This window comes from Gopherus evgoodei, chromosome 2 (genome assembly GCF_007399415.2).
Source record: "Gopherus evgoodei ecotype Sinaloan lineage chromosome 2, rGopEvg1_v1.p, whole genome shotgun sequence".
Taxonomy (NCBI): Eukaryota; Metazoa; Chordata; order Testudines; family Testudinidae; genus Gopherus; species Gopherus evgoodei.
The window spans coordinates 61,012,951-61,027,217 of NC_044323.1; the positions used below are offsets into that span (position 1 = coordinate 61,012,951).

Here is a 14,267-nt window from a genome sequence, read left to right on the forward strand (position 1 = left end):
AACTGTGGAAGTTAAGTTTAATTAGTTGATTGTGAAAAAACTAACAAGATATAGTAAATCAATATAAATAAAGTGTAATCTAAATCCAGTCATGAGAGCTGGATGATTCAGGAGATACTTGGAATATGGATCTTCTCCATCTCTAACTCACTGGTTAGAATTTAGCCCATAGCAGTAGTACCTTTTTATTTTCCAGATGACAACAACAGACATGAAAATCCATTTGTGTAATTAACTTTATTTTGAGGAGGAAGAGGTTAATATGTAACTGTAATTTTTCTATCCATACCAGAAACTTCAAAAGGACTGGAAACTAGAACTTCCTTAACCATCATTGCAATACCAACATGAGTTTGTATGAACAGCAATTATATAACTAATTGCTATGTTCAATAAATATTTTTTCTCCTGCACTGATTAAGGGGACACACTACTTAGAGTTCAATTAAAAAAAATGAGTTAGATATTTATGGTTTTAACTTGTGCAGCAGTCTAGAACTTTTCATCTATAAAACACAACCTTTATCTTCAGTGTATAAGAATCTGTTTTTCCAAAGAAGTTAAACCAAATATGAAAATTTGCTATAACTCTAATATTCTACACTCAAAGCAATTTAACCAAAAAACCCGTTGGGTTCATGACTATCTAGTGAAATTTGCCATTACAGAAAAGGTTCAGAGATGTTGCTTATTTTTCAAAATTAATAACCAAGCATTAACAGAAAGATTAACAATTTTTTTTGGAAACACAGGTTTATATTAAAGTACTTGAATGTGTATATTACACACAACATGCAAGCTTTAAAAAACATCAATGCTCTCCTCTCCTCATTAGATTAGCCAGGAGTACAATTGTTTTAAAAACAAAAACAGAATGACTTACAAAATGTAACACCACTTTGGGATTTCTATTTAGTTTTGCTTAAGATGTTTAACTACACAAAACTACAACAATTACAATTTTAAGAGTATTACACTAAAAGGGGGTGGAAAACAGCAATACTTCAACTGAAAAGATGTATCTTCTAAATGAACCAAAGATCTTATAAGAGATTTGAGGGGAAAAGAGGGGGAGACCAAAGGGAAGCTAAGGGCAGAACTTTATTTAAAAATCGTGTCCACAACTGGAATTCTTCCATTCTTCAGTAGCGTCCTGAAAAAAGATGATAATATTACTATAAAATTCATGTATATTTAAACATTCAAGTGTGCAATAGCAGAACTTACACGAAGGCGAATTTTCTGTTGCCACATTCAAGATCTCTCATTCATCACGAGTCAATTTTCCATTAAAACTAACAATCAAGTCCAGATGCACTAGCATGGTTTAATATGAACTATTTACATATACTACTTGGGCTATAGGAGCGGGATCTTGACCGTGATCGATATCGGCTATAATAAGGTGAAGGTGATCGTCTCCTTTAAAGAGAATATGAAGTTTTTGCTTTGTTATGAAATGTCTTTATACAATCACTTTTTGTGATAGTTATTCCTTTGATGGTGGATGATTGGATTGTATGGTTGATTTAAATCTGATTTGGCAGAGACTCAATAAAATATTTAAGGCACTCCTAGCTTCTCTATTCCAAGTATTATGTATTTTAAAACTTCGAATTTAGAATGTTTATTATCCTATATGGTGCTCCAAAAAGTGTGCACAGCACTTCTGCAGACATGTAGAAACAAGTCCTTTCCCCCAAAGAATTTAGTTTAACTAGACAACTTTGACAAAGGAGAAAGATTTTTAAATGGATCTGACCTCATGCTTAACCACCCCTTTAGTGGCTTTATTTTCAATATTACATTTTCCATTTCATTTTAATATTTTCCTATTTTAATTTTATTTGCACCCCTGCCTATTTAACATGCATTCTTAATAGCTTGCGCTCAGAAATCTTTTTTCTCCTCCCCCCGATTCTGAAACCTCACCTTTCTATTATATTAGCCTTTCCTCCAGTTCCCTTCTGACATTATTTCCCTTTCTCCCCCCTTTATTCTCCTAGAAAGGAGTATGTGGACAGCTGAATATGTTATTTAGTTGACATAACTGCATTAGTAAGGCTACAAGGCTTGCTTTTGCTGATCTTCTCCTAGCAGTCACTTGAAATTTAAGGACACCAGATATGTATGAGAGTTGCAAGTCTCCCCCTAGCAACATATTAAAAAAAATTAAAATGAAAGAATCAAATAATTAATCAAACTGGTTACCTGTACCGGTAGTCATATTCTTCATATCTGTCATATCCTCTATCATATCCCCTATCATAGTAGGAATCACGACGACGACCTGCTCCTCCACCACCACCGCCACCGCCACCTCCACTGCTATTTAAAAAAAAGGAATAAAAGAAGCATACAAGTCTGCCTTCATTCTTGTTAATTTTAAGTTCTCTAAAATTAACTTCAGTGTCCTCAAGTGACAACTACTCACTGTATACTTTGTGTCTCAGACTCAGTAAATTCCACATTTAAAGAATCACTAAGTGCATTAATTAACCAGAGTGGGGTGAGGTTTAGACATTAAAGAGCCCTGGAACAATTTGTTTCCCCCATCTTGTTTATTTTTACTATATTCTTCACTCAGCAAGCTCTTGGGCTTTAAGTAAAAATACCATACTAAAACAGGGTTTAATAGTGTACCTCAAGATCAACTGCAACAAACCCACCCCCACTGCATGCAAATACATTAGAGATAACGAACAGCTTTAAAAAGGTTAGACGACAAACCCTCACAAAATATGCTGCTGGTAGTTAAAACACTTAGTTCAACTTGATCTGAGGTCCGTTTACACTGAGTAAATTCCTTACTGGGTTGGCCTGCCCATGTAGATGCCTGGGGTGGGAGTGTGCGCTCTCTTGGTGATGGAGTAATCCACGCGGATCCTCCTGCCGTCCAGTTCCATGCCATTTGCATGTTCCATCGCCTGCAGGGGAGACAGGGGCCCGGCCATTAGCTCGCGAGATGCTACACTAGTTAATGAATAGGCGATAAATGAGCGCTTCGCTTTTCAGTACGCGGCACAAGCCCTGAACAAACGTCATCTACTCAGGCTGGTAACTAGCGCCCCGCTGTGGCGAGCGGCGCCTCTCGCCAGCCGACATGCCCATCGCAGGCGGAGTGTTGCAGCTGCCTGCCCTGGGACGCTGGAGCTACGTGACGCGCGATCACTGTGCTAGCAATTAACATACTGACGCTTTCCCCAAAGCACTTCGACATTTCGCCAACAAAGAAAGTTAACAGGCAGCAAAGCAGCTTTCCCTGTAAACGGCATCCTTCCGAGCCCGCGGAGGGGACGGGCGCATTCAGAAGCCGCGCACACAGTGGCTTCCTGCGGGATGCATATGGCCGCATTACTGCTAGTCGGCTGCCATTTCATGCTCTGCCTCCTGCCATCTCCCTTACAAGGACCTACTCCAGCAGAGCTTAATAAAATGGCGGGTTCAGCCTACATGGATACCTAATTACAACTTTCTTCCCTACTCGCATTCTGTGCAGCTCGCTAAACCAATACACATCAGGGACTGTGCTGGAAGGCTGCGCCCCCAGACAGAGCTGGGACCCGCGCACGCACTCATTCAGTGGCCCCCTGATACTCTCGGTTTTAAATCAATACAATGGCCCCCTAGCCCTATTCCAAATAATTCAAACTGGAATTCAACGGAGCATAACACACTTTAAACAGTTACGCGAATATAATCTAAGACTTCAGTCAAAGAGATCAGAGTTAACTGCTATTATTTAAATATATTTATTAGGTTACAATTAAGTGTTATTTGCAATAAGCAGCAATTTCTGGCCCCTTCCATCTAAGGGCATTCTCAGCTAACAGGTCTTAGATTGATCAGTCATACTAACAATTAGTTTATCTGACGTAGATTGTATTTTCCTTCTCTTATGTGAGCTAAATAGAGTGTTATTAAAATTAGCACACCAAATGTGTTCCCATTTTATGGATTTTAAGTTAAATATCACCACCACGCTTAAGGCTGTCTTGTAAATGATACACAAAGCATTCTTTTACAGACAAAGTAACTAAAATTGTAACCATTAAAACAAAATTAAGATTCAGATGATTCCTTTTCAAGTCCCTTTTTTGACCAACAATTTTATAATTTAAATGTTAAATCAATGCAATAGGAATCTACAAGACATCACATGGTCACTGTTTATATTCCCTCCAAACTGGAAATCACAATTCTCTACTAACCTATTTAATCCCACTTAGTTTGCTCTTTATAATGCTGTTTAAATCTAAACAATATCGCCACCTAGTGATATCTATTCAAGCTCAAAACTAGCTAGATTTAGTACAGTGAATAGCAGAGCAAAGGATAATGAGCAAGAACTCAATCGTTCAACATTACACTTAAACATATAAATACAAGGTTTTGAAGTGTTTGCATACCCCATAATCTTTTAAATACTCCTATAATGCCATAAAATAAAATGCTGTTCAGCAAAGATATACTCAGATATAAAAAAGCAACTGGCTACAGAATACCCTAGAACTCAACAGGATTCTCAAGTGATGTCATTTTGAACATAGGCATCTCAGAAACTTGATAAGTGAAATAAGGTATAAAGGGTGGGGTTATTTAATATTCAGGTGGAAGATATTTTAAAATCTCAGGAACTATGAACCAGCAATTTGGTAAAGTCTTACAAAGGAAATATGGCTGAAGTGACAGCGGTTCAACAATACAGACTTGATTGAGGTTTTTGTTTAACTGAAGAGCTAACTCTACAGGAAAAGGAATTTCTATTTCAAATGGCCCTGTCCCTTTCAGGGAGAAGTCAACCTTGAAGATGATACATTTTGAGAGCTGCTATATCCCAACAACATACCTAACTGGCAAATAAGGTGTGTGGTGTTAACTGGAACAACGTCTTAGAAACTACCATTAAGATATGTACCTATGGATCTCAAGACAGTAATTCTAGTGTCTTATTGTGATCCGAAATATTAATAACTGTTTCCCCAAAGAACATTAAGTACATTACACGTTAATAAAGATTCAACAGTTGAATTTGTAATTCCCCAGCTCTTCAGAAAACCTGACTGGCCTGCTTAGTGTCCCAATGAATGTTTATCAAAAACAAAACAAAGACACTGTCCCCCCAAAAACCTACCCCCTCCCACACATAAAACACAAAATAAAAAGCTGAACAACTGTCAGCATCATGGCCAGGATATTTAAAGTAACGTAAAGTGATTTTCTTTTTTACCTATGTGTATTAGGGTTCTTATAGACATCTATTTACTCAATAGGCAAGAACAATGGGGCCTAGATTTTTTTTTAAAAGGTAATTAAAGTCAAATTTTCATAACCTGATCCCACCTTCAGCCACTAGCAACTCTTCTTAATGATACTGTGTACTATTTTTAACAGCACAAAGCAACTACAGAGAAATCCCTGCAATGATCGTTCACAGAGTGCTTTTGGCATCTAGGGAATAAGGATCATTGCAAAATGACTAAACAAAGGCCACTTTGAAAATCTGCTTCCATTTCCTGCTTCTAAACGGTCCACAGGTGAAAGTGTCTTAAATTTGCACAGACATTATTGCCAGGGACACACATTAGGAATGCTAATAACTTTCGATAGTTTGCATTTCTGTATCTCAAACATATCAGTCTGTACTGCTATTTTGTATTTGTATGCAAAGCATATTTTTATTAATTACTGTAAAGCATATAAATGTTTAAATGTTTACTTGCTTAGGGAAAGTTCCCCATAGTTAATCAAATTCTTTAACACATTTGTAGCAAATATATTTTCAAATAGGATTGCATATCCATACACAGTCTCAGAAATTCACTTTCATCAAAAGGGTGAAAAACAGTATGATTTGAATGTCTGGAAAATCTATAATAGATGCCCAAATTTAAGAGAAAATTATTATAGTTTAATTTTGGTTTTAAACATCACTGTTTAGTACTCTTTCCGAGCCATAATATATTTTCCCCTATTGATTTTGTCCTTTTCTATTTGAACTCTGATTTTCTCCCCAATTCCTGAATATTTCTAGATGACCTGAAATCACCATGGCTTTTATAAGATGAGGTAACAGACAGCTCTTCTACAGAAATAAGTTTTTGCAGTTTACTTGGGTGGATTCCATGGGAAACACTTTAAGTCACTGTCTTCACAGAGGGAGAAAGAGTGGAAGTATATGAACATTGGTAACCGCATGTGAATCCTTCAATTCTAAATTGTTAACTTAAACCTGGATCAGCTTAGTACTGTTTATATCCTTACAGCTGTTCAGTGGCCTATTAACTTAAAGTCAGTAGTCTGTGTAGATCCTAGTGGACTGGTATACCATCTTTACCGTAGGTGTCAATGGCCAAGGATTCAATAGGTAGAGACTCAACTACTCTTTCATCCTCCTAGAACAGAGGTTTCCAAACAGTGGTATGCATACCCCAAGGGATACATGGGAGAAACTGGGCAACGGTGGATTTTATTTAATTTACTGTATTTTCATAATAAATGAGTCAAAGCTTTAACACAGTGGGAATTTGTTATAATACAGTAGTTGATTTACTCCAAATGTACCAAAGAGAACAGGGAAATATGGACAGATGGCTTAAAGACAGGTAGTGTTTAGAACACAAAAATTACCAATGATGAAAAGGCTAGAGGTATGCAGACAGCTGGTAGATCCGGAAAGGGTATGTAACAACAAGAGCTTGGGAATTTCTGCCTTAGAAAAACCACCATGGGGAGGACTGAGGCACATAGGAGGCCGTACGCCATCTATGTGTGTTGCACTTATTCAGCAGATAGCTCTACAAAGTGAAATCCTCTGTCAATATATTTCATGAGTCCTAAAGTCACTAAAATAATTGTGCCAATTACATACTTGGTTTTAAGAGATACAACCCAAACTGCAAACAGATCAAACATTAGAGACCTTATTTGACAGTGTCTCATTAAGTGCTATGTACAGCTTCAAGAATCTGTGAAACCAATGAAGCAGGCCAAGCATACTTAGTAATTTACTACTTCAGTTGTAAAAGCAATACCCTTATACACGGTAAAATATTTTAAATAAAAAACTTCCAGCTGTAACTTCTAAATAGTAGTTAATGACTTTTGGGACACATTCAAATATTTCTACACTTATTTATTTTCAGTATTTCTTAAAGAATTGTGATTACTTACATGGAAAGGATTTCTACTAAGTCATTGGCTTCTGTTGCCTATTTCTTACCTGATGTCCTCCTTACGTCAATCACTTCCACAAAAAACAATTGTGATGCAATGAACAATATTAAAACGTGATAGGACCAGACAGTCACAATGAATGAATTAAACTAAAGCTTTTGTGAAACCAATATTATTTAATATCTCATTCAGATCAGAATAAAAAAATGCAAGCAAATTAAGCATATAAAAATAGCTTTTTTATTTACTGTAATCTGTCAAGTCTAACATTCAGGACTATTTCCTTGTAAGAGTCTGCATCAGTTTCCTGCTCTGGCGTAAGTATTTCTAATGTTAAATGTTAGAAATTGCAAGCAAGCCAGCATTTTACATATTTAAACATCCTGCTAAGAATTTGGGATCCTCTTTTTTAAAAAGCTTTAAAGAATTTACGAGTAGATAAATACAGGATATAAAACAAAATTTCTAATCGGAATGCTATTCTAATGTTTCCATGAGTGTGTCAGTAATGTCAGTGCATTTTACAATCAGCAAACGTTTTTAAATAGTAATCCCATAGGTCTCTTAATCTCTGCTGGTTCATTTGTTCTCAAGAGTGCCTTCTGTATGATTTGTTTTTTTTTTTAAATGTAAACAATTTCTTTAAGCATTCACTGAATAATCTGTATGAGAATTTTTGAAGTCTGTAATAATAAAAATGTAAATTTATTTCTAAACACACCGATAGGCTAGCACTGTAGAGTAATTAGTATTGATAATTAGTAACATAGTTAACAGTGGTCTTAAGTAATGTAAATATTTGGTCACAATATTTGTGATCTTTTTGGATTTAAGCTCATGTTTCAGTGCTTGGGAAAGGTGATGAATTGACCACCCTTAAGTTCTCTATCTGCAGAACGGAAACACAAAGTACATCTAGCAACAATGTCAAGTTCATGCTTTATTAATGTGTTATGCTGACCCAGGGAAATTAATTTATAAAGGTCTAAAAAGCAGTGCAGTCTCTATGCCTACACAATCCTTGGTGCCTTTACCTAGATTGCCAAGAGTGTAAATTACCACCACTTCTAAAAGTAGTTTTATAACATTAATGCAACAATACATTCCATAGAACTGGCATCCATAAAATTGAAAAAATCCATATAATTACCAATACCCTGAATTATCCAGTCTCTCACAGTTAGAAGTTTCCTGACACATTACTAAGCAAATACACAATGTTACAGATATTCTACTTGGGTTTTTATTGAGAAGGCATTCCACTTCCCTACCTGTACAGCATTGTTACTGAAAAGTGTTTTAGCTATGAGTGTAGTAGTATTTCCCCGCTGCCATATATATTATTAGTCAACATAAACAACATTCCTGAGGATGCATTTTTAAAATAGAAAAGTGAACTCCAAAACACAAATAGGTGGATAGGTGAGAATGGGCTAGAATTCCATCAAGGTGTTTCAGTGACAATGCGGTAAACAAATGGAGGTAGAATGATTTTTCGTTAGAATTTTATGATGAATGCCAATCCTGTGAATTATCTCCAAAGGGAGAGGATTACAAATGTGATAATCCCTTGTAATAAAATGCCATTCCTTAAACATCTCAATCTTTGAGACTGAGTAACTCAAGGAAGATCAAACACAAGTGACAACATACTGCAACAGACAAGACACAAAAACAAATACCCAAGTTTCTTAAGAAATATAACGAGTGATAAAACGTCTCCTTTCCTCTTAAAAAAAAATCAGACAACCTCAAAGATTGTGCCCTCAGAAACAATCCGTGTTTTACAATTGGCCTGCTCAAATAAACATCCTGAAAAGGACAAAAATACTCTAGCAGGTGGAATAGTCTGGGTACCTCTGCTTTGAAAATAGCAACTAATGACCAAACTGGACTCTTAAAGATTCTAAGCAACATTGTTTTGAAAAAAGCATGCCAGATGGACCACATGTAAACTCTGCATATACTTGGAAGAAAAACAGGTCTTAGGTTGGCAAGTGAAACAGCCCTGCCTTATAGAATAGCATGCTAGTACAGGACTGCTAAAAGTTTACAGCAGCAAGAAATGCACTCAATACAGCCTTTGTAGTAACAGCAACATCTATTAAATTGGTGTCAGATACAAGAAGCTGGGTGGATTAAGGCTGTTCAACAGCTTATCTTTTGGAAACACTGGAATATAACTGTGAAGCCATGTATTGCATCTGTTGAAAACAAAGATGGATTTGTTAGTTGACCCCATGGTGTCTTGTAAGCTCAGCAAGTAGATCTTTACAGTACTCTACGTGGGAGCTCTTTGGGAACAAATTACTCACTTTGTGAAGTAACTGTGGTTCTTGGAGATCTCTCCCCCTTTAGGTGCACGTTCAGCCCTCAAAGCCCTTGTTCAGAGGCAGTTAGTACTGTCCATTCAGCCCATGCCTCCTCACCCAGTACCAGGGCTATTGAGGGGCACGCAGGTGAATTGCCCTCTCTTCTCCACCGAGAACAGGAATAGTCTGAAGCAGAGGGGAAGAAGGGTGGGTAGTGGAGCACCCCTAGAGACACACTTCTCAAATAACTCAGGAATGCTGGAACAAAAGAGGCAAGAGGGCCATGGCCCCATCCACTTTTAAAAGTGCAAGGGCAAACCAGCCACAAGGGCAAACGACCGGGGGAAGGGGCGGGCAGGGCCATGGTGGAGGGGCCATAGGGGAAGGGGTCACAGTTTGGGCGCTAGTGGTCCCCATACTTTAGGGTGCTTCCTGCCGCTCCTGAAATAACCAGTTACTGCACAAAGTAAGCAACCTCTTCTTCTTTGAGAAGTGTCCCTATGAGAACTCCACTTCAGGTAAATTCTGAGCAGTACCTTCATGGAGGAGGGAGCTTCAGAAGAGTCCAGAATTGAAGACAGTACTGCAGAACCAAGCATGGACAGCATGGAGCAAGGCGTAATATTTTGAAAACGGTATGTATTGAAGCCCATGTAGTAGCCCTACAGTATTTCAGATACTAATACACTCAATCAGTAATGTCACAGATGTTGCCTGTGATCTGGTTGAATGTGCTATTACCTGGGTGGGGTGTGGATGACCACCCACAGGCATCATAAGTGATAAATACATCTAGATATCCATTTTGATAGCCTGAGTAGAGATTGAGAACTGTATGGATCTATCAGCAAAGAAAATGAAGAGCCTAGGTGTCTTCCTAAATTGCTTGATCCCATCTAAGCAGAAGACCAATGCTCTTCTGACATCCAGGGTATATAAACAAAATTCTGTAGAGAACTATGTAGCTTTGGAAAAAAACACCCACAGATGAATGGCTTGAATAAGGTGGAACTCTGATAGAAACTTAGATAAGCATTAAGGTGAGGATGTAAAGAGAACTTACCCTTGAAGACCACCATAAATGGGGGATAGAGAAAGGGAATCTGCCATCCAGGATCCAATCTCCCTGACCTTATGGCTGACGTGGTGGCTACTAAAAAGACTGTCTTCACAGACCAAGCAACAGAGCAGGTTGCCACTGGTTCGAATGGAGGTCTCATAAGGTACCAGAGGTCTCAGGTTGGGGCAGTGTTTCTTATCTGGAGACAGACATTCCTCAAAACTTTAATAAGCCTGGACCACACTGCTTGAGCAAATATGGAAAACCGTTCTAGTGGAGGATGGAAGGCTGATATTGCCTTAGTATATCTGAACTCCTGTGGTACCGAATAGAGGATCAGTACCAACATGATAGCGGAGGCCATGGTCGCCAAAGTTGATGGTACCGCCAATGCTAGGCATACCGAAATAAAAGCCAACGGTGTGTGGTGCTGTTGCTTGCTGGTGCTGAATGCATGGGTACTGACAGATGGGCTGAACTTGATGGTGCCTGTCCTGAGTGTCTGTGCTTGCCCTGCTTGCTGGTAGAAGGTACCAAGTCCTGACTGGACCTCTCTCTCTCTCTCTCCTTGGTGCTCCAGGACTTTACAGCCCCTCTGGTACTGGATGAGGAGTCCCTTTGATTCAGTGGTATTGAGTCAAGAGGTAGCTCCTTCAGAGGCCATAGATCTCACCAAGGTCCTGGACTTGTTTTGGAGCTGGGTCCTTAAGGTGAGAGCCAATATTCTTTTTAGAAGCATTTCCTGAAGCCTCCAACATTTTCCTTCCTTAGGAGAAGCCTGTGCTGAATCTGTCTGGAGACAGTTGTAGACGTGAGTGAGTGTGTGTGTCTCCGTCCTGACCTGACCTCAGGAACTGTCTGAAGGGAGTGTTCCATCATTAGCAGACTGAGTTTAACGTTTTTCCTTGCTCTGGATTTCAGGGCCAGCCAGAAATTGCACTTCTGGCAGACTTTGACTTCCCAAGCCCTACCACACTTAGAGTGGCCATCTTGTACAAATACAGCCTCTCAGCAGGAAAGGCAACATTTGAAGCCTGGTGAGCCAGATCTGCCCTGCCAGGAAAATAAGGTCTTCCAGAAGGTAAAGACGGTACAACTATTCTCACTACTTATCTAACTAAATCTATACTAACAACTATAAAACAACTATACCACTATAGAAATATCAGAAAAGCCAAGGCACACTCAAGGAGGACACACTAAGGCTTCGTCTCAGGCTGAGGCGATTGAGAAGGAACTCAGGGCTGTTGCCCACACCCCCCAATATAGCCTTGGTATCTGGCACAAGGAGGCATAAGCATGGATGAGCAGACTGAATGGACATTGCTAAGCAAAAATCTCCAATCATGGGATCAACAGGTGCATGCGTGCCTAAAGTGGTGCACCCATAGGGACACCACTTGAAAAAGAGAAGCAGCTTTCTCACACCTCCATCTGGGTCCTGTTCAGCTGGAATGAGTGTAGTGATATGCCATCTACTTTAACTACATCATGCAACAATAGAATCAAAACCAAAGTAAGGCTGAGGTTTTTGCTTTTATCCCTTGCTGGAGAGTGGCCACTAAATTACTGCTACAAGGACTGCCTCTTTCTCAAGACCTATCTAAAGTCTGACAGAAAAATTCAAGAGGTCCACAGACATTAATTATATGTAATTTCATACTGCCTATGAGATGTACTCATGTACCAGGACCCCACTGTGACATGCACTTCGTAAACACAGAACAAAAAAGAAGGTTCCTGCCTCAGGAGCTTACAATCTAGTTGTACAACAAGAGAGGGTTACAAAAAAGAGCACAGGGAAGCAATTAAATAATATTGGCCAAGCCTCATTGGCTATTGGTGTGCTGAGACCATAACCCAACTGTTGTCAAGTTTTTGGGTGCATCATGGCATAGGAGAGTTTTAAGGAGGGATCTGAAGGAGAACACTGAAGTGGTTTTGCAGATGTTTACAGGAAGCTTCTCCCAAGCAGGAGGGGCAGCATGGGAAAGCAATGAACGTCTTGTTTGAAAATCTGACAAGTGGGTAATGGAGGCTAGTATGAGCCAATCAGAAGGTGGGAGTCAACATCTTGATACTTAATGAGAAATGATAGGGTGGGGCTATTAAGTGATGTGGAATTTGGTTGTTACCACCTATGATATTTTACTTAGTAGAGGGAACTGGATAGCATATGGAGAGATGGCAGTTGTGTGTACTCTGAGACATGCTGAATGGACCCAAATTCTGCCGTGACAGAATTTAGCACTCTGGTTAGACTGGAAATTCTGTAGCAGTTTCACACTGAAGGAGAATTTTACAGAATTAAATAATAGCATGTTAAATTCAATTAAACATTGCACCATAATTATCAGTTTTTTAAATCGGCTGCAGAATTTTGTGCTGAAAATACAGAACTGCATTGTGGAAGCTGGAGACTATCAACTCGTTAAGAGATAGCTGGAGCTTTTGGAAACTGGGAAAACAGTTTATGATTGTGAAATAAGCATAATAGCCAGATGTTTCTGCTAATGTGGTCAGCATTGTTAAAGTTAACAAGGCTGACACAAACTGTCATAATTCAGTTCCAGAATTAACGCTCTATTGAGCATGAGGATAATTCACACCTCTTAGATCTACTGTTTCAGACTGTCTAAGCACTTAGGAAGACAAAACGGAGACAGTTTACGTTCATTTCATGTTCTCTCATAACTATGAGGGCTAGAAACTTTAAAACGAATCTTAAGTTTCGCTTAAGGTGGGGTCTCTGTAGCCAGTTACTCAGTAGCAGAAAACACAGCTACTAAATAACTTAAAGCTGATCAGCTTTGCCAGGGTCACATTAAAAGCTCAAAGGAATCTTAGGCCTGGTCCACATTATGCTGTTTAAACCGATTTTAACAGCGTTAAAATCGATTTAACGCTGTACCTGTCCACACCACAATGCACTTTAAATCGATTAAAGGGCTCTTAAAATCGATTTCTGTACTCCTCCCCAACGAGAGTAGTAACGCTAAAAACGATATTAACATATCGATTTAGGTTAGTTATAGTGATAGCTACCCCAGTGCAACGCTCCGGAAATCAATGCTAGCCTTGGACCATGGATGCACACCGTCGAATTAATGTGCCTAGTTGTGGACGTGTGCAATCGACTTTATAATACCTGTTTAATAAAACCGGTTTAAGTTAATTCGAAATATCCTGTAGTGTAGATGTACCCTTAGTGAATTTCAGACATGTCACAATGCACATGAACCTGATATTGGTCTAAAGAAAACACTTGTTTATTCTGGACTAGTTCATGAAAGACCTAAAGCATAGCTGTTTACATGGATTACTTTAAGGGACACATGCTGGCATGCATGACTTCTACATATGGCAAGTAATTCACAAACGTATGTAAAATAGTGCTCTTCTTCCATTTACTTCAGCCGAACTGGTGAAGAAGAGGGAGCACGGTCTAGTACAGTGGATATGAACTGTTCCCACCGAAGATCCAATCAAATCACACTCTTACTGCAATCCAAATCCCACAAAATTGTGGCCACAAAGAAGTGCAAACATGGGCTCTACAACAAGAAACTGGACCTCAGTTTGGAGACAGGGGGCAATGTGTTAAGGTGCTCATAATAACTATGATTTCCTCCATTCCCCAACCTCCTTCCATCCAACTATTTCAAGTTACTGTGGAATAACAGAGTTGAAGTAACTACAAGAAAAAGAAAGTTCTTCTC

General features: G+C 38.9%; 1 protein-coding gene across 1 annotated transcript in view; it reads right to left on the reverse strand.

Moving 5' to 3' along the window:
• Positions 1-218: 218 nt before the first annotated feature.
• The window catches only part of TRA2A (transformer 2 alpha homolog), a 45,266-nt gene continuing 31,217 nt past the window's right edge, over positions 219-14,267 (reverse strand). Inside the window, 4 exon segments of the mRNA XM_030550774.1 lie at positions 219-1,153; positions 1,355-1,422; positions 2,212-2,328; positions 2,812-2,927. Of these exon segments, the coding sequence (XP_030406634.1) occupies positions 1,143-1,153; positions 1,355-1,422; positions 2,212-2,328; positions 2,812-2,927 (312 nt within the window). The 3' untranslated portion in view covers positions 219-1,142.